The following is an 18,507-nucleotide window of genomic DNA, read 5'->3' as shown; positions in this document are numbered from 1 at the left end:
GGGAACCAAACTTGGTCCACTGCAAGAGCAACAAGTGCTCTTCACTTCAGAGTCATCTCTCCAGCTCTTTTGTTTCATGACAAAGTCTCACACTGTAGTCAGGCTGTGACCTCAAACTCACTATGTAGCCCATGCTCAGTTCAAACTTGGGGCCATATCATGTGCTGAGATCTCAGGCATGAGCTACCACCACATCTAGCGAAGCATTTTCTCAGCAGAAAGGAGCTGTGTGTGTAAGAGGATACATGAAGATTGTTGAAACATTCTCGCTCTTATCTGTATCAACTTTGTCCCAAGTTCTATGCCACAACATAGATGGACACCACGTTCGTGTCTTTCCATGAAGTCAGAATTTATCCAATAACAAATTCACACAGTGAAGCAGTTTCAACAGCAAGTTTGCCAGATAACCCTGCCTACCTTGGTAACCTAGCAAGGTGAAATGCAGGTTCTCTTATTCTCTTGTCACACATCACACAGTAAACCAGTCAATCAATCTAGCTGCATATATGTGGTTTACGCAATGAATGCACATTTTAAAGGCTACTGCATAGTTGAAGAGGTTTCAGAAGTGGGCCAACAGAAATGCAAACAAATTCTGCCTTAATCTGATAAAGAACCAAACCAGCATCACGGAAGAAGATATTGCTGTAGAGAGTCCTAGAGAGTGAAGATAGCCAGCTACAGGGATGAAAGGACAAGATGGTGGGAACAGCTCCTGGTGCAAACCTCCAGGGAGGTAGACAGGCACAGGAGTAAGCTCTGTCAACAGCAATGGACTGGCCTGAGCCTAAAACCCAGGAACAGCTGTTCCATTTATTTCTAATTAAAACTTTTTGAACATTTTATTTATTATTTTTATGCCTATGGGTGTTTTTGCCCCATACTATGTAGTGTTTTGCTTATACACTGTGTATGTCTGTGTACCCACCTCATATTGCAGTGCCTACAGAGACCAGATGAGGGCATCAGATTCACTGGGACTCAAATTACAGGCCATTGTAAGCAACCATTTGAGGGTGTTGGGAATCCACCTGGTACTCTAGAGTGCTCTTAATTACTAAGCTATCTCTCAAGACCCTATTTTTAATTTGTTATGATTACATTTGTCTCATGTGTAGAGATCAGCTGGCAACTTGTGAGAGTTCTTTCCTTCCTTCCACTAAGTGAGTTCCAAAGATTGAACTCAGCTCATCAGGGTTGGAAAGTACCTTATATTTATTTTTATTTGCCAACCCTCGTATTTTTTTTATTTTTAAAAGTTGCACAAGTAATTAATGCAAGTACTTTCATTTTGTTTTGTGTCTTCTTTGGAAATGGGATCTCACTATGTAACACTGGTTATCCTGGAACTAGCTCTGGACTAGGCTGGACTGAAACTCACAGAGATCCGCCTGCCTCTGCCTTTCCAGTATTGGGATTAAAAAGGCGTAGACCGCTGGGCGTTGGTGGCACACACCTTTAATCCCAGCACTCGGGAGGCAAAGGCAGAGGGATCTCTGTGAGTTCAAGGCCAGCCTGGTCTCCAGAGCGAGTGCCAGGAAAGCTACACAGAAAAACCCTGTCTCGAAAAACAAAAAAAAAAAAAAAACAAAAAAAAAAAGGCATGGACCACTTTGTGAAGAATACAGCAGAACATAAAGAGCCCTCTGGGAAATGCCTTCACACCCACCTGCTGCAGTCTCACAGGCAATCAATGTGATGGGCCCTGCCAGTCAGCTGGGGATGGCTGTATTTATCATATGTAGTTGGTCCTGCTGAAATGGATTATGTGATTCTATGTATATGTCCTAGTTCTGCTTCCCGGCACACAGCCCCTAAAGCTCTTGGAATCTCTGACCTGATGTTCTTTTTGTATGCTAACAAGTGTCCTAGAGCCTCAGCCTCCAGCCTGCACTGAGGCTCTTAGTAACCTTATACCAAAAGGACTTCTATGAGGACTTCTGAATAGCAACTCCATTCACCATTAGATTAACATTGTCTTTGTTATTAAGCACTGTGACAGAAGATTATAGTTTCTAAATGTGTTGTGTAACACTCCTTATTTCTGAACCAGGTTGGCTATAATCCTAGAATTTGGGGACTGGAGAATCCGTTCAAAGCTGGCTTCAGCACTTATGTTCCATTGTCAGCCTGGGTTACTTGAGACTATCTGGGGGGTCGGGGGAGATAGACTGAAGAGAAGGGGCCCAGAGCAAATGCTGCTCTTGCAATGGGTCAAAGTTCAGATCCCAGCAGTCACACTGGTTGGCTCATAACCTGTAACTCCAGCTCCAGAGGGATCTGTTGCCTATATCTTCCTTGGGCACCTGCATTCCAGTGTACATACCCACACACAGACACACACACAGAATAAATATTAAATAAATTAATGAATGAAAACGATTTAAAAATAATCCGGGTGTTGGTGGCGCACACCTTTAATCCCAGCACTCAGGAGGCAGAGGCAGTCGGATCTCTGTGAGTTCAAGACCATCCTGGTCTACAAGAGCTAATTCCAGGACAGCCTCCAAAGCCACAGAGAAACCCTGTCTTGAAAAACCAAAATAAATAAATAAATAAAATAAAAAAGAAAGCCAAGAGCATTTGCTTGGCTGACAGCCTAGGCTTTGCCAAATTGCTTGGGCTTGACAGGGCTCTTAATACTGCCTCTCTGTGGCTCGGTTTATAAACTTAGGGAGGATGTGAAGTGTACCAACCTGATAGAGTCTGTATTTATAGAGCATGTGGTTCAACATCTGATTGATACATAAGAAAAATAAAAGTCAGGCATAGTGATGAATCCCAGCACTGGGGGAGGAGGGGTGCTCAGGACTCACTTGACTGTGAGTTCCTGGTCAGCCTGGTCTACAAGTGAGCCCCTGTCTTAAATAAATTAATAAAATCCACAGTATTGGCTTCCACATACATGTACACATATGTGCGCATGCACCCCCCCCACACACACACACAAATCTACAGTATGTTGTGGTGGAATTTGTAATCATCCTGGTGGATGTAGCTCAGTGGTAAAGTGTTTCACTAGCATGCATAAGGTCCTAAATTCAATCCCTAGTACATAAAAAAAAAAAAAAAAAAACTTAATTTGAGCTTGGCAGTTGTGTTCCATGCCTTTAATTCCAGCACTCCGGAGGCAGAGGCAGGTGAATTTCTGTGAGTTCAAGGCCAGCCTGGTCTACAGAGAAAGTTCTAGTACAGGCTCCAAAACTACACAGAGAAACCCTGTCTTGAAAAACCAAACCAAACAAACAAAAAAACAAGAGAGAGAGATTTTTGTCCAGGTGGTGGTGTTGCATGCCTTTAAGGCCTTTAATCCCAGAATTCAGGAGGCAGAGGCAGGTGGATTTCTGAGTTCGAGGCCAGCCTGGTCTACTGGCAAGTTCCAGTACAGCTAGGAATACATAGGGAACCCCTGTCTTGTTTGTTTTGACACAGAGTATCATTGGGTACATCAGGCTGGCCTTGAACTGTCACCACACCCAGCCCTGTTTTATTTATTTTTGTGTCTCCATGGGTGCATGCTTACACAGGGGTCTGAGAAAGCCGGAAGATGTCTGATTCATGGGAACTGGAGTTACTGAACTCAGATCATCTGGACAAGCTGTGAAAGTGAATAGCCTTAACTGACAAGCCATCTCTCAGCCCCTGTTTTAGTTTTTGAAACAGTGTCTCTTATATTTCAGGCTAGCTTCAGACTCAATATGTAGCCAAGAATTATCTAGAAGACCCGATTCCCCTGCTTTCCTCTGCCAAGTGCTAGATTACAGCAGTGAACCACCATGCCTGTCTTTACACTGTACTGGCTTTATGCATCCTAGGCAAAGACTCTACCAACTGAGGTACAATTTCTAGCCCCAAAGTCCTAATTTTTTTTGGGGGGGGGGGTTGAGACAGGGTTTTTTTGTTTTTGTTTTGTTTTGTTTTTCAAGACAGGGTTTCTCTGTGGGCTTTGGAGGCTGTCCTGGAACTAGCTCTTGTAGACCAGGCTGGTCTCGAACTCACAGAGATCCGCCTGCCTCCAGAGTGCTGGGATTAAAGACATGCGCCAACACCCAACACCCGTTGAGACAGGGTTTCTCTGTATTGTTTTCAAGGTTGTCCTTGAAAGGTTCAGGCATTATGCTGGCCTGCCCCTGTTACCTGGTGGAACAGGCAGTACCCTGGTCAGCCCAAGGTTCCATGGGAACTAAGTCTGCACGCAGGTGCAGAGGACCCCTTTAAAAGACAGGTCCCTGTCCATTTATGCTCTTGGTTTCCTCTCAGCTTCCTTTCTGCTCTCTCTCTCTCACCTATGCGCTATGGCGACCAGCCATGGCGGTCAGCCATTATTACCCTGTTCCTCTTCTCTTAGTCTCCCTACTCTGCCGGCCTTAAAATAAACTTATAGTCAATATGTCTCATGTCTCAGCATTTCTCTTTTCTTCTTTTTAAACAAAACAATAACAGTCCTGAAACTTGATCTGTAGACTAGACTGGCCTCAAACTCACAGAGATCCACTTGCCTCTGCCTCCCAAGTGCTGGAAGTCTTAATTTTTTGTTTGTTTGTTTGTTTTGTTTTTGATTTTTCGAGACGGGGTTTCTCTGTAGCTTTGGAGCCTATCCTGGCACTCGCTCTGGATACCAGGCTAAGTGCTAATTTATTTTATTATTTTTTTTTGAGACAGAATCTCACCATATAGCCTTGGCTGGCTTGCAGCTACCTATGACCTCGAATTCACAGAGATCTGCCTGCCTCTGCCTCCTGAGTGCTGGGATTAAAGGCATGTGCTAAAAATTTAAGGATATTCTGTACTTGGTGTCCCTCCCACTTTTAGAAATTCTTTTACTTTCCTTTAATAAAACTATGTTTGTGTTCCTAAAAAATACATATATTATATATATATATATATATAATATATATTTTTTATCTGGAGAGATGGTTCAGTAATTAAGAAAACTTGTTGCTATCCCAGGGGGGACGGGGTTTGGTTTACAACACTCACAATTGTCTGTAACTCAGTTTCAGGGGATCTGACACCCTTTTGTGATCTCAGCAGATGCCGGGCACACACATAGTGCACATACATACATCCTGGCAAAATACTGATACATACACATAACATGAGTAAATCTAAAAATTAAGAACAAAATATGGGGGCTGGAGAGACGGCTCAGCTTTTAAGGACACTGGCTGCTCTTCCAGAGGACCCGAGGTTCAAGTCCAGTACCCACATGCGGCGCACAACTGTCTCTAACTCCAGTTCCAGGGATCCGACAGTCAGACATGCAGGCAAAACACTAATGCACCTTAAAAAAAGAAAAGAAAAAAAAAAAAAAAGAAGGCAATGTGAACGGGACATGACATCTAGGTACTGGAATGGCAGAGAGCGGACTTGACGTAGGTGTGCCCGAAATCATAGCGAATTAAAGGCAAGTCGTTGTTGCATTAAAATCACTGGCTAGGCAGAGAGCAAACGAGTTTCATACAGTCTTTACAACGTAAAAGCTCGCTAGAGCAGCACATCAGTTCCATCTAACTAAGCCTGCTTCAAGGACGTTCGTTTCGATACTGGATAGTACTGAGAGGGTTAGCACGCCGTGACACAATTCTAGAGGTGACAGCGTAGCTTACGGACAGAAACAATGCGGCCATTTTTCTTCATTATCATCAAGTTTGGCTGCTGCAGAATGCCGTAGACGCATTACATTCGAAACTGCAGCATCTCTGAGGCTTTGTGCCACGTTTGAACCCAACCACTTGCCGTAGGACGTTATTTGCCAATCTGGAGTGGGCGGGACAGGGACGTTCGCTGCGCGTCCTTCGACCCGACGTCCTCTGCGGCAGCACGCTCAGACGCTCAGTGGGCGGAGTCACTAGGTGGCTTTATATAGGCTGCTCGGCCGCCTGGCCGGCCTCTATCGGCGGCGTGTGACGGCAAGATGGTACGTGTAGCAGTCCGGGCTGGGGTCTTGCTTTTTGGGTTAGCCTGGATACGTCTGCGGCCCATCGACACTGGGAAGCTGCTCTAGCAGCACAGAGAACTTCGCTCGGGCCGCCACGGCGCTTAGATCTCTATAGAAAGCGTGTGCGGGGCACAGGCCTGGGCCTGTACGAGAGGCCTAGGGTTCGGCACAAGCCTGACGGCCGCTCGTGTTATAAAACTGGTTATTTTTGGGGTTTGGACACGAATTTTACCTTGATTGACCATGTGGCAAGCATGATGGAAGGCGGCCGTAGGCATTGATTGCACTGGCTGAAACGGGAGTCATTGTGGGAAGCCTCACGAGCTTCCATTTTGGAATGTGGTTCCGCGAAAGGAAAGTGCGCCTCCCGAGTTCCCAGAAGCCACAAATGATGAACCTTCTGACGGGCGGACAGAAACTCTGTGCTGATTGTCATGTTCTGATTTGGCATTGGGAATTCTAGAGGCTTAGCTGTAAAAGGCTGGCTCTCGAAGCTCTGTGGCCCATTTTAGCAGTGAATCATAAGGGTGTTTAGCAGAGCTTAGCTGTTTACTGTCGATGGTGAAAGACATGGCAAATGTTTGCAAAGACCCTATACAGGATTGCCATTTCACGAGACAATGTAAAGTGACATGCTCTCGTGGGCTGGTTAAGTAATAGGAAGGGTTGCTGAGGTTGAGATATACTTAGTAATGTTGGTGATTTTCTTTCCTAGTCTCACCGGAAATTCTCTGCCCCGAGGCATGGGTCATTGGGCTTCTTGCCTCGGAAGCGCAGCAGCCGGCATCGTGGGAAGGTGAAGAGCTTCCCCAAGGACGATCCTTCCAAGCCTGTTCATCTCACAGCCTTTCTAGGCTACAAGGCTGGCATGACCCACATCGTCCGGGAAGTTGACAGGCCAGGATCCAGTATGTAACTTACCTTGTCGAACTGGGGACTGGGTATAACTTCAGGAATGATCGGTACCTGGAGTAAATTTGGAAAGTCATTGTGGGACAATTCCATTTTGGTTAATTAAATTTGAAACAACCTGACCTGAGGTAACAGTGCCTACTAAGAGACTAAGAACAGTTCTCAGTCGTGTATTTCAGTAGACAGATAAGGTAGGCCTGCCTGCGCAAAATCATACGGGGATGTAGTTGGTCTTTGGAATCCACATGCGGTGAGGATAAAAACCTAGTCCTCAGGGCAGCCAGTGCCTCCCTCCTGAGCTTTAAGGATTGTTCCCCAAGTTAGCAGTTTCATGTCTGGGAGTGACTCATGGAGAGATTAGAAACCATGGGAGTGATAGCTTTTCTTACAGTATGAGGTGAAGTGTGGCATTTTGTCAATACTTGCTGAATGCTGGGATTTTAGGTGATAGTTATTACTTGGCTTCGTGTCTGTTTCTTCACGAACAGCAAGCATGCCTTGTGTGGGCTAGGTATTGTGGCACACGTAGAACCTTAGGGCTCATCAGCTAAAGCCACCTGTTGTGGCCCTGGAGATGGGAAGAGTAGAGGGGGCCAAATCTGAAGAGGCAGATGGCCTTTTGTTGTCGGCATTTCAATATTGGTAGTCATCTACCCACTGATGCCTGTTTGCCTTCACAGAGGTGAACAAGAAAGAAGTTGTGGAGGCTGTAACCATTGTGGAAACACCACCCATGGTAGTTGTGGGCATTGTGGGATATGTTGAAACCCCACGAGGTCTCCGCACCTTCAAGACAGTATTTGCTGAGCACATCAGTGACGAGTGTAAGAGGCGTTTCTACAAGAACTGGTAAGGAGAGTGAGAACCCAGGAAAATCCTGGCCTGAGCTAGAATTTAGTGAACACGATACAATGTTTATGGGCTTTTTATAACCCCCCTTTAATGCAGGGTTTCTTTGGGGGTGTTGAGAAAGGGTGGCTTTCGTGGCTGTCCTGGGACTAGCTCTTGTAGACCAGGCTTGTCTCACTCAGATCTGCCTACCTCTGTCTCCAGAGTGCTGGGATTAAAGGCGTGGGCCACTACAAGCCTAGCTTGTGCTGGGTTCCTTGGTGGATTTTTTTCTGAAATCTGAACTGAAAGATGGCAAATACAGCTAGGAAATAGACGTTTGCCTTTTCCTTGTGTGGTTTGGAGGCTTGACTGTAGTAGGTAGGTCCTTTTAACCTTTACTGTGAGAAGGTCCCCAAGTTAGAGAAAGGAGATTCTGTGCCCTGGAGCAAGAATTGTGTGTTTTCTATGTGGCTTATATTAACCTGTGGACCTCTACTCAGCTCCGCTCGGCTCTGCCCGATGAGCTCCATCCAGGCTCCGCTTGCTGGTGGAAAAGGCTCCTTAGAAGCCGGCAATGAGCCCCATGCCCACATGGTGCCAGTGTTCCTTCCTCTCACCCTGTGCAAGGGTGATGAAGGCCTGCACCGGGCCCCTCCCCCAACTCTGCTCTGCTCCTGAAGGCACAAATCTAAGAAGAAGGCCTTCACCAAATACTGTAAGAAATGGCAGGATGACATGGGCAAGAAACAGCTGGAGAAGGACTTCAACAGCATGAAGAAGTACTGCCAAGTCATCCGCATAATTGCTCACACTCAGGTGAGGACACACCCTGACCTAGGAATGAGGCTTTTCATTGCCTCTTCAGTTCTTATGTCATCCCTCAAGGGTCTTTAGATTTGGGGGCATCAGGGCATGTTAGGTCATAAAACAGGCCAGCTTGCTTAGTCTTGACATAGTGTTGTGCTAATCTCTGACCAGAAGAGGGTGCTGTGGCACTTTGCCCAGGCTTCATTTGATCACCTCACTGTTGATACAAAGCAGTCGGTATGCTTCGACCTAGTGGTAAGGTGCTGGCATTGCTGTAATGGTTATTTCAGGCATTCACTGTGATCTTGTTTCTCTTGGAGTTTTAGTTAAATAGTCTTACTGGGCTCCCTGGTTTACCTGGAACTCACATTGAAATGGTAGTATGAGTTTGGTCTGTATTTAAAATGCAGGGCTGGTTAGATGGTCCATGAGAACCATTCCTGTCTTTTGGTATGGGCTACTTAACTCATTTTGACAGCAGCCAACCAAAGTGATTATAAGATTAGCAGCCTCATCTGACCTTCCACCACTTCTAGATGCGGCTGCTTCCTTTGCGCCAGAAGAAGGCACATTTGATGGAGATCCAGGTGAACGGGGGCACCGTGGCTGAGAAGCTAGACTGGGCCCGAGAGAGGTTGGAGCAGCAGGTTCCTGTGAACCAGGTGTTTGGACAGGATGAGATGATTGATGTCATCGGGGTGACAAAAGGCAAAGGCTACAAAGGTAAGTTTTATAGTTAAATGGTTCTGTTGGTGTTGTGGTAACTTGTGAGTCCCTGGAATGTGCTGTTGCCTTCCTTCTGAGAACAGCAACCCTTGTCAACATGACCTGAGGTTCTAGGGGATGGGGTACTTTGGTTTACTTCAAGTCAAAGACATGGCAACCTCTGGCCTTCACATGCAGACATAGATGTTCAAATACCAATACTTGGACAGAGGATTGTGTGGTAATTCAATAGTATATGACACAAGTAACCTCACACAGAAGGGGCAGGCCTTTTATAACAGTGACATATTCTCTCCAGGGGTGACTAGTCGTTGGCATACAAAGAAACTGCCCCGCAAGACCCATCGAGGGCTGCGCAAAGTTGCCTGTATTGGAGCCTGGCACCCTGCCCGTGTGGCTTTCTCTGTGGCTCGAGCTGGGCAGAAAGGCTACCATCACCGAACGGAGATTAACAAAAAGGTGAGGCTTGACAAGGCTGATTTAAGAGCCTATAGGTGGGGGAGGTCAAAGTCCTGTCCTCTAGGACAGTCAGTGGATAAGCATCAGTAATTTGCACTGACCAGTAACTTTGTGTTTGCATATTAGATGATTGCTGCATGACATACATAGGCTACCTTGGAGTTTATGACAATGCTGTCTGCCTCAGAATTTCAATTAAAGTCAGAGCTGCCACCATACCTAGCATATATAGTTAGGTCCCTTTCTTGTGACAAGAATATCTTAAGTGCTGATACTATGGGCTTGTGTCCAGCAATACCAGTAATTTTTATCTGGCCCATCTACCTGGAAAACTCAACTGTAAACTTGCAGACTGCGTGCCAGGCTAGTTGTTGGCACCTACCTTAGTGTATTAACCTGCTCCATCCACCTGCCCTTGAATGCTGTTTCTTAGGACTTTTATCTCAGTTTGCTCCTGTTTTCAGATTTACAAGATTGGTCAAGGCTACCTCATCAAGGATGGTAAGCTGATTAAGAACAATGCATCCACTGACTATGACCTGTCTGACAAGAGCATCAACCCACTGGTGAGTGCTGGCACTTCTCTGGGATGGCACTTGCCTCCCCCCATTTCTAGCTGCTTCTGTGCTGTTTGGTTGGTGAAAAGGGTGGGGTTCCAGCCAAGCTGTTCTGTGATGAATCTCTGGAATAAGCGCTGGGCACAGCGCCCGAGTAAACCTGAGGAACCATTCCCTCTGTTGCCTTCCTTCTGAGAACAGCTTATCATAGTTGGCTATGTGATGCAACTAACGCCTCAGTAATTTGCACTGACCAGTAACTTTCTGATTCCCTTCCTAGGGTGGCTTTGTCCATTATGGTGAGGTGACCAATGACTTTGTCATGCTCAAAGGCTGTGTGGTGGGAACCAAGAAGCGAGTGCTCACTCTCCGCAAGGTAAAACTAACCCTGGTTTTACAGCTCATTCTGGGCAAGGTCCTTAGCTGCAGAAATACTGGCCTGTGTGTAGGGGTTGCAATCCCCCACAGGAGTCCTGCACATTCATGTCATTGTAGTGGTGTTGAGCTGGCTCTGGGTGTCAGTCACTGACCATTTTTCTTTTGGCTCACAGTCCTTGCTGGTACAGACCAAACGACGGGCTCTAGAGAAGATTGACCTGAAATTCATTGACACCACCTCCAAGTTTGGTCATGGTCGTTTCCAGACCATGGAGGAGAAGAAAGCATTCATGGTAAGGACCTACATGGCCCTGCCTTTTTGTCTGGCCTTCTTGAGTGTGCAGGGTTAGTGAAGACATAACATTCATCTCTTGTGTTTCTTTTCTACAGGGACCACTCAAGAAAGACCGCATTGCCAAAGAAGAAGGTGCTTAAGACCAGAATCACCTTGTGCAGCTGGTGGGGTCTCAATAAATATTTTTCTGGTGACATTGGCTCCTCACTTCTTTTATGGCCGTGTCCAGCCATTGAAGAAATTCAACAATGCTTCAGCAACACTTGATCTGCTAAATGCATGACATCCAGTACCTAAGTGTGGTGGCTAGGGCTGAGCTTTGTTTGCAGACCTTGGGTGACTCCAGAAATGTGGCAAGAAGTAGGGCTGCACTGATAACACTCCACTTGGTTAATTAGGTTTGTGATCCACATGGTAGCTATTAGTTGGAGCTTGGCTCAGAAAGGTTTTCAGGTGAACAGTGCCCCCAGCTCAGCTTTCTGCAACTAGGACAGCTGAAACATTGTGTTCAGTGGCCACTTCACAGCAGTTTGATAACTGATCCTGTCCTTAAGGGCTGGATCACCTGGGGGGTAGGTACAGCTCTGCTGTGGTGTGGTATCAAGTTGATGTGATTGGGCTCTGCTATTAGCAAACTATTAGGCCTGTAGAAGGTACTAAATAAAGGACATTGACTTCTTCACCACTGTTGTAGAGCATTATTCCCTATTAATGCGGCCAGGATTAGGAACATGGTCCAGTATACATTTAGTGCATACTTACTGTTCCACCTGCATGCCTGGTTGCAGCAGAGCCAGGAGTGGACACAACTGAGGTTAAAGGTGGTTGAAAGTCCACTTGTGGCTTCTGGGAACTGCCTACTGGTGAAGCTCTGTAGTATGCTGCTCAGGTAGAGGAAACAAGGTGCAGAGGCTCTGGTCCCAGCTCCTAAGGGAGGGTAGCCATAAAAGTAGCCTGTACCCGTTCTCTAGGGCAGGGCAGGTGATCAGTAAGCTTTGTGGAGTATTGCATCTGTACCTGGGTGGGAGGCCTGGCATTTCTGTAGGCTGGAGGAATGGGGGCTGGGTTGTTACCTCTCCCCATCTTTCCCATGTCTGTGTCTTCTGTCATACTTTCCTCTCACCAGAGCCCCAAGACAGGCCTCACTGAAATCCTGTGGTGGCAAAACGGAGTCACATTCCAGTCATGAAAAAAAAAAAACGCTGGGAATTTCTGTGCAAGTGAGAACAGGGTGGTGGTAGCAGGAGCCGCCATTGCCTTAAAAGGCATGACAAAGCCAGTGTCTTCACCAGTTAACTAGGGATGGCCCAAGGGATCAGAGGGATGGCCAGCTGGCTGCCACCTCCTAGGCTCACCTCAAAGTAACAGTATTGCTGGGGTGGGGATGGGTCCCTAGGCTGTATCCTTTCCCTGGTACTACAGGCAGCCTTGTTTTTCTGCCAGCTCTTAGCATGCAACTACTTGTCTGAGGCTTTGTACCCTTACCTTCCCTGCCCTCCTGAAGACCTGCCTGCCTCTCTACATGGGGACCTGGTCCTTGGTCTAGCCCCTTGCCCGCTCCCAAGGGCCTGGTAGCTCCTTTTTACTTGACTGGCCCTGAAGTCTTCACACCTTCAGAATCTTTAGGAACACCCCTTAAAGTGGGTTCAGTACAGTACAGATGCAAAGCTCAGGCCAGGAGAGAATAAGTATCGTGATTATGGGTACACAGTGACTAGCTGTGGGGTGGCACTGCTGAGACAGCTCAGGCATCATGAGGAAGACCCAAGTCTGTTAAGAGCAGCTGCTGGGAGGAACAGGGAGCCTGCCTGGTGAGCACCGACTGTGCATCACACCTCCTGTTGGCTGAGTCAACTTCTTCAGTCCCTACAGCTGTTGCCCATCTCACAGATGAAGTGTTCATAGTGTCCAAGAGTCTTTGGGTCACACATCACGAGGTTATCCTGACAGTCCACAGAAGGAAACTGAGGCAGCGTGAGACTAACCATTCCTCCCAGGAGTAGGGAAGCCACAGGCAGATGCAGCCTCAGGAAGCTAAGCACTTGACTACTGTGTCCACTGCCCACAACAATCAGGGCTACCAAGGCTCTATGAAGGGTGGAGGGATTCGATTCCCAGTGCCCTTGCAGCCCCTTGACTCCTTCTGTCCTTTGCCTCCCCAAGCTCACCCATGGGCCCTGCTTTCTTCACATAGGGGAGTGGCACAGTGCTTACTCCTGACAGTAGGCATAATGGAGTCAGCTATCACAGTGGTCCCTGAATGGCCCTGGTTGCTCCACGTCACTGGCTTCATGTGACTATGGAGAAGTGGCCCTGCCTCCCTCTCCCCACTTGAGCTCTGCTCAGTTTGGCAGAGTCAAAGGGTGAGGGAAAGTGCTATAGATAGTTGACAGAGCCACTTCCCCATCACTGTGGTGGCCACCACCCAGTCTCCAGTTGGCCCCTCCAGCAGGCTGCCTGGCTAGTGCCCAACCTGGGGCATAGCACAGGGTACTAGATGACAGTGGCTGACCTGTGCTTCTGTGGAGACCGAACCCTGTCATTTCAGATGACGGTCCAAGCAGAGGTACAACAGTCGCCATGCACACAACCATATGCACCTTGATGCTTATACCACCTACCTTCCTTCACACCAGAACAGCAGAACAGCAGAACTCAAGCTTGTTTTTTGTTTGTTTTCTTTGAAGATTTATTTATTTATCATGTATACAGTGTTCTGCCTGCATGTTGCCTGCAGGGCAGAAGAAGTCACCAGATCTCATTACAGATGGTTGTGAGTCACCAAATGGTTGTTGGGAATTAAACTCAGGACCCCTGGAAGAGCAGTCAGTGCTCTTAACCTCTGAGCCATCTCTCCAGCCCCTCTTTTATTTATTTTTTCAAGACAGGGTTTCTTTGTGGATCTGGAGGCTGTCCTGGAACTAGCTCTTGAAGACCAGGCTGGTCTCCAACTCACAGAGATCCGCCTGCCTCTGCCTCCCCAGTGCTGGCATTAAAAGCATACACCACCAACACCTGGCTCCTTCTCTCTTTTTTAAAAGCATTTATTTTTTTATTTGTTGTGCATTGGTTTTGCATGTATAAGAGTGTCGGGTCCTCTGGAACTGTAGTTACAGACAGTTGTGAGCCACTAGGTGGGTCTTGGGAATTGAACCCAGGTCCTCTGGGAAAACAGTCAGTGCTCTCAACTGCTGAGTAATCTCTCCAGCCCCCAGAACTAAGGCTTATTAGCCAACCAAGTCAGTCACCCAGTCACTGGTGATTTGGGCCCTTCTGCCAGAGAACTCCTATGTCCTAGCTCACCAATGGCCACATCCTTAGGGTCTTGCGCTGGGGATTCCCAGTGGCCCAAGCCAACTGAAGGTGCACAGCAGTTTAGGCAGATGCTTGTTTGGTTTTTTGAGAGATGATTTCTCTGTGTAGCTCTGGCTGTCCTGGAACTCACTCTGTAGACCAGGCTGGCCTTAAACTCACCAAGATCTGCCTGCCTCTGCCTCCCGAGTGCTGGGAATAGGTGCTGTAGAAGGTTGGGGCACAGAGCAGGGGATGGGAGGGAGTCAGACCCAGGGTTGAGGGTCTCTCCCTGTAAGCACCCTTTTGCCATTTCCTCTAAGGCAAGGCCCTCTGACTGAAAGGCCTTCCATGGTTCACACTTTTCACGTGTCAATGCCATTTATGAAGCACCTACTAAGTATTAGGCTGATGGCATGCTCCTTGGCCCCATTCTGGGTCTCTAAATATTTGCTAGATGTCTGGACAGCCTTACAAGAAGGCGACTTAGTTAATTTTTTCCAGACTGTAGAAGCAGGGCTGTGAGAGGCAAGCTGATATAGGGGTGGGGGGTGGGGTGACATGGGACAGGGGGATACAGCGAACAGCTCTGCTTGACCTTTTACTCCAAAGATTTTTCTTTTTGGATGGGGCTACCCAGGCTGGCTTAGAACTCACTGTAGCCTAGACTAAACTTGAATCCTGAGCCTTCTGCATCAGCTTTCCCTGTGTTAGGGAATTCCAGGCATGCACCAATGTGCCCAGCTACAACTCAGAGCTTTTGATTTAATTCACACAACTAGAGCCAGCATTCAGCAGTCTTAGACAGGGCCAGCCAGGCCCTCCACATGGCAAAATAAAATGCATGGAAACAGTATTGTGCAGCCAGCTATATATAACACAGAGCTGCCTTCCAGTGCTCCCTGGATGCTGCTATGCTGTGTGGTCACAACAACCTGAAGCTGTGCTATTGCCCTCTGCTGCCTGCACCTGCTGCTTGTCCTGCCTGGTATGGCCTCCACCTGTAGGCTGGGCTGTCTTAGAGCAATTTGTGCAGGGCCTGGCACATAGTAGTTCCTGAGTACCTCAGGAACAGAGGGCCAAATGAAGTGCTTTCGGTATGTTTAGGTTCACCAGCTTGAATGAACTGTGGGTTTGTTGTTGTTTTTTCCATTTGGTTTATTTGAGACAGTTTTATATAGCCCAGGCCAGCCTTGGGCTCCTTATGTAGCTGAGGATGACCTAGAACTTCTGATCCTCTACCTCAAGCAGAGAACCAACTACTGCAAGTTGTCCTCTGACCTCCATATGTACATTGTGGCATGTCCCCTCCTACCTCAAACATACGCACACACACACACAATAATGACAACAACAACCACCTGACAACAGAAAGCTAGAGGTGGTAACTAGGAGTCATCACCTCCCTGCCGGGATCCAGGTTCTGCATCTCAGTCTACATAGGTCTCTCTTCTCAAACCAGGATGAGTTGAGTGAAGAGGACTTCCCCTCTTAGGCCACATTTGGCTTGGGCTTCATAGAGTCCCGTTTACTCTTCATATCTGGGGAAGCAGGTGCTAAGGGGCCCCCATTTCACACCAGAGAGCCAGGCCTGAGTGAGTACCAGTCTTCCTTGGGCTTATTAGAGCCAGGCCTGAGTGAGTACCAGTCTTCCTTGGGCTTATTCACCTGGGGAGAGAAGCAGGTGGCCCAAGCCCTTGAGTTCTCTCACAGCTGTTCCTATGCGTGGATGCTTGTCCCTTTTCCACACTGGGAATGGGGGCTCACCCTGCTGATACCATAGTGCCCCCTCCTCCTGAAGCCTGCTTGAATGCCCACTGCTCCAGAGTCCCCATTGGGCTTTTTTTTTTTTTTTTTTTTTTTTTTTGGGTTTTTCAAGACAGGGTTTCTCTGTGTAACTTTGGAGACTGTCCTGGAACTCTGTAGACCAGGCTGGCCTCAAACTCAGAGATCTGCCTGCTCTTGTCTCCCGCCCCATTGGGCTTTTGCTTTCTGGGTTCCTTCACGGTGTGCTCTATCTATCCCTGTGACACCATGCTTGCTGCTGTTGGCTCTGGGTCCTGGGTCTTAGCCACATACCATAATCTTCCAGAGTCAGGGTCATTTGCCCTGTTGTTCTTGTGCCCACCCCCAAATCTGTTGGAAGACTCATAGACTGAGGCATGCATAAAGAAGCTGAAGAATCCAGGCAGGTAGGATTTGCTGAAGGAGGTAGAGGCAGGAGGATCACTTTAAAGCCCAGTCTGGTCTACAGTGCAAGTTCCAGGACATCCAGAGCTAAACAGAGAGACCCTGTCTTGGAAAAACAAAACAAAACAAACAAGCAAACAAACTGAAGAATGAATGACATGGTATTGTTCCTGCCCCTGTGCCTAGGGGCCTCCATGCTAGCTTTCCCTACTTCCCAGCCTTTCGGTTCCTTAGAAATGCAAAGAAGTGACTTGTCTGTTCACTCTAGAGGTTTCCCCCTGTGCTATGACATATGGGCCTCTTCTCTCCCATTGCTAGCACCTGCCTCCATCCTGCTCATTGTCACCCTGCTGCCCTAGAGGGCAGGGCCCTCTGTTTTGGTCACCATGATCCAAGCTTCCAGAGACGTTGGGGTGGAAAAGGAAGCAATTAGGAGTGCGTGTGAGAAGGGGGAAAGGGCCCCTTCCACCATGACTTCCTCAAAGCAAAATTAGGAAAAGATGAAGTGAAAATGGCTTTGGGCAGCAGAGTGCTCTGTGACCCAGCTTGGGGGTGGGGACTGTGTATCGGTGTGTCTGCATGACTTGGGGGGGTGCTTCTGGGGTGGGGACTGTGTCTCAGGGTGCAGGCTTGTGTCTCACTGTGTCTGTATGACTTGGGGGTGCTTCTGAAATATTGGGCTTCTGGGCCTGGGAGGTGAGGCTTATACTAAGGCCTCTCTAGACCAGATACCCCGAGACGCCCCAGGGCTGTGGGACTTGTTCCCTCTGTCCTTCTTTCCTCTAAGAGGTCCCAATCCCAGCTCTGGTGCCTACTGTGTGACCTTAAGCAAGTGACTGAAGCCCTGGACCTTGGTCTTCGGCCCAATCTAAGACCCAGTCAGGCTGTGTTCCAGAAGATCCTGAACTCAGAGAGCATTCTGAACTCAGAAGCTGAAGTGCTATCGCTGCTGTATACAGAGTCCAGGGCTCCAGAGAGCCACCAGATGAGGTTCCAGGAGAGCCACGAGAAGGGCTCTGGTGAAAGCTGGTCAGTGAAGAAGGAGAGAAAGGGACTGCAAGGATAGGCAGAGGACACCAGGGAGAGACTATCTTGGGCCTAGTGGGACTAAGGTATGAGCAGCCACAGGAGGAAACTTGGATTTCATCCAGGGGTAGCAGGGAGCCAAGGGAGGGATGGGAAGAGTTTAAGAGACAAAGGGGCCCAGGAAAGAGTGAGGCATGAGGGTTTCCTAGAGGAGAGGACCTGGACATGAGCCTTCATAGGCACAGTAAGAGAGCAGAACAGGTTGGCATACTACCATCAACCTCCATCCTTGGAAGGTGGTAGCAGGAGATCAGGTAAACCTTAGTTACATAGACAGTTTATGTCTAACCTGGGCTACATGAGACCCTGCTTCAAAACAAGGTGAGAAGTAGCTAAGAAAACAAACAAAGACAACCCTTAAACAAAAATAAATTATAGCCGGGTGTTGGTGGCGCATGCCTTTAATCCCAGCACTCGGGAGACATAGGCAGGCGAATCTCTGTGAGTTCGAGACCAGCCTGGTCTACAAGAGCTAGTTCCAGGACAGCCTCCAAAGCCACAGAAAAACCCTGTCTCGAAAAACAAAAACAAATAAACAAACACAAAAACAAATTATAACAAGAAGCATGCTGGCTGGTACACTTTGGGCACACTACTACCCTTGTTTTGGAGTTTTGTTGTTGCTGTTAATTTTGTTTTATAAAAAGTTATTTTCTATTTTTAAAAAGATTTACTTGCCAGGTGGTACTGACATGTGCCTTTAATCCTGAAACTCGGGATGCAGAGGCAGGCAGATCTCTGTGAGTTCTAGGCCAGCCTGGTCTACAGAGCAAGTTCCAGGATAACCAGAGAAAACAAATAATAAAACAAACCAAAACAAACCAACAAAAAACAAATGGTTGTGAGTCTCCATGTGAGTTCTGGGAATTGAACCTGGGTCCTGTTGAAGAACAAGTCAGTGCTCTTAACCATTGAGCCATCCCTCCAGCCCCTCTCACAGTTTTGTTTTGTTTTCTGAGACAGGATTTCTCTGTGTAGCCTCCTGCCTCTGCCTCCCAAGTGCTGGGACTAAAGGCTACTGCTGCCATCAC

At 47.7% G+C, this 18,507-nt stretch overlaps 1 protein-coding gene and 3 non-coding genes across 4 annotated transcripts; all 4 read left to right on the top strand.

The window, feature by feature from the left end:
* Nucleotides 1-5,787: 5,787 nt before the first annotated feature.
* Nucleotides 5,788-11,103, top strand: Rpl3 (ribosomal protein L3). The gene is made up of 10 exons (XM_027404037.2): nt 5,788-5,923; nt 6,660-6,852; nt 7,537-7,705; nt 8,368-8,503; nt 9,031-9,217; nt 9,519-9,679; nt 10,144-10,245; nt 10,517-10,612; nt 10,788-10,907; nt 11,005-11,103. Exons 1-10 carry the CDS (start codon nt 5,921-5,923, stop codon nt 11,047-11,049), a joined length of 1,212 nt encoding a protein of 403 aa, XP_027259838.1. The 5' UTR covers nt 5,788-5,920; the 3' UTR covers nt 11,050-11,103.
* Nucleotides 6,328-6,391, top strand: LOC113834529. The gene has a single exon (XR_003483095.1). It is a non-coding gene; the product is annotated as a small nucleolar RNA SNORD43 (small nucleolar RNA).
* LOC113834531 lies at nt 8,313-8,367 on the top strand. The gene has a single exon (XR_003483097.1). It is a non-coding gene; the product is annotated as a small nucleolar RNA U82P (small nucleolar RNA).
* LOC113834530 lies at nt 10,343-10,438 on the top strand. The gene has a single exon (XR_003483096.1). It is a non-coding gene; the product is annotated as a small nucleolar RNA U83B (small nucleolar RNA).
* Nucleotides 11,104-18,507: the final 7,404 nt, after the last annotated feature.

This window comes from Cricetulus griseus, chromosome 2, assembly GCF_003668045.3.
Source record: "Cricetulus griseus strain 17A/GY chromosome 2, alternate assembly CriGri-PICRH-1.0, whole genome shotgun sequence".
NCBI classification, from domain to species: Eukaryota; Metazoa; Chordata; class Mammalia; order Rodentia; family Cricetidae; genus Cricetulus; species Cricetulus griseus.
This window is presented reverse-complemented; position numbering and strand designations above follow the sequence as displayed.

Excerpts from the sequence above, each read along its gene's own strand:
- Rpl3 (XM_027404037.2), top strand. Across the intron at positions 7,706-8,367 it reads AGGCGTTTCTACAAGAACTG|GCACAAATCTAAGAAGAAGG; the intron begins GTAAGGAGAGTG and ends CTGCTCCTGAAG. Across the intron at positions 8,504-9,030 it reads GCATAATTGCTCACACTCAG|ATGCGGCTGCTTCCTTTGCG; the intron begins GTGAGGACACAC and ends CACCACTTCTAG.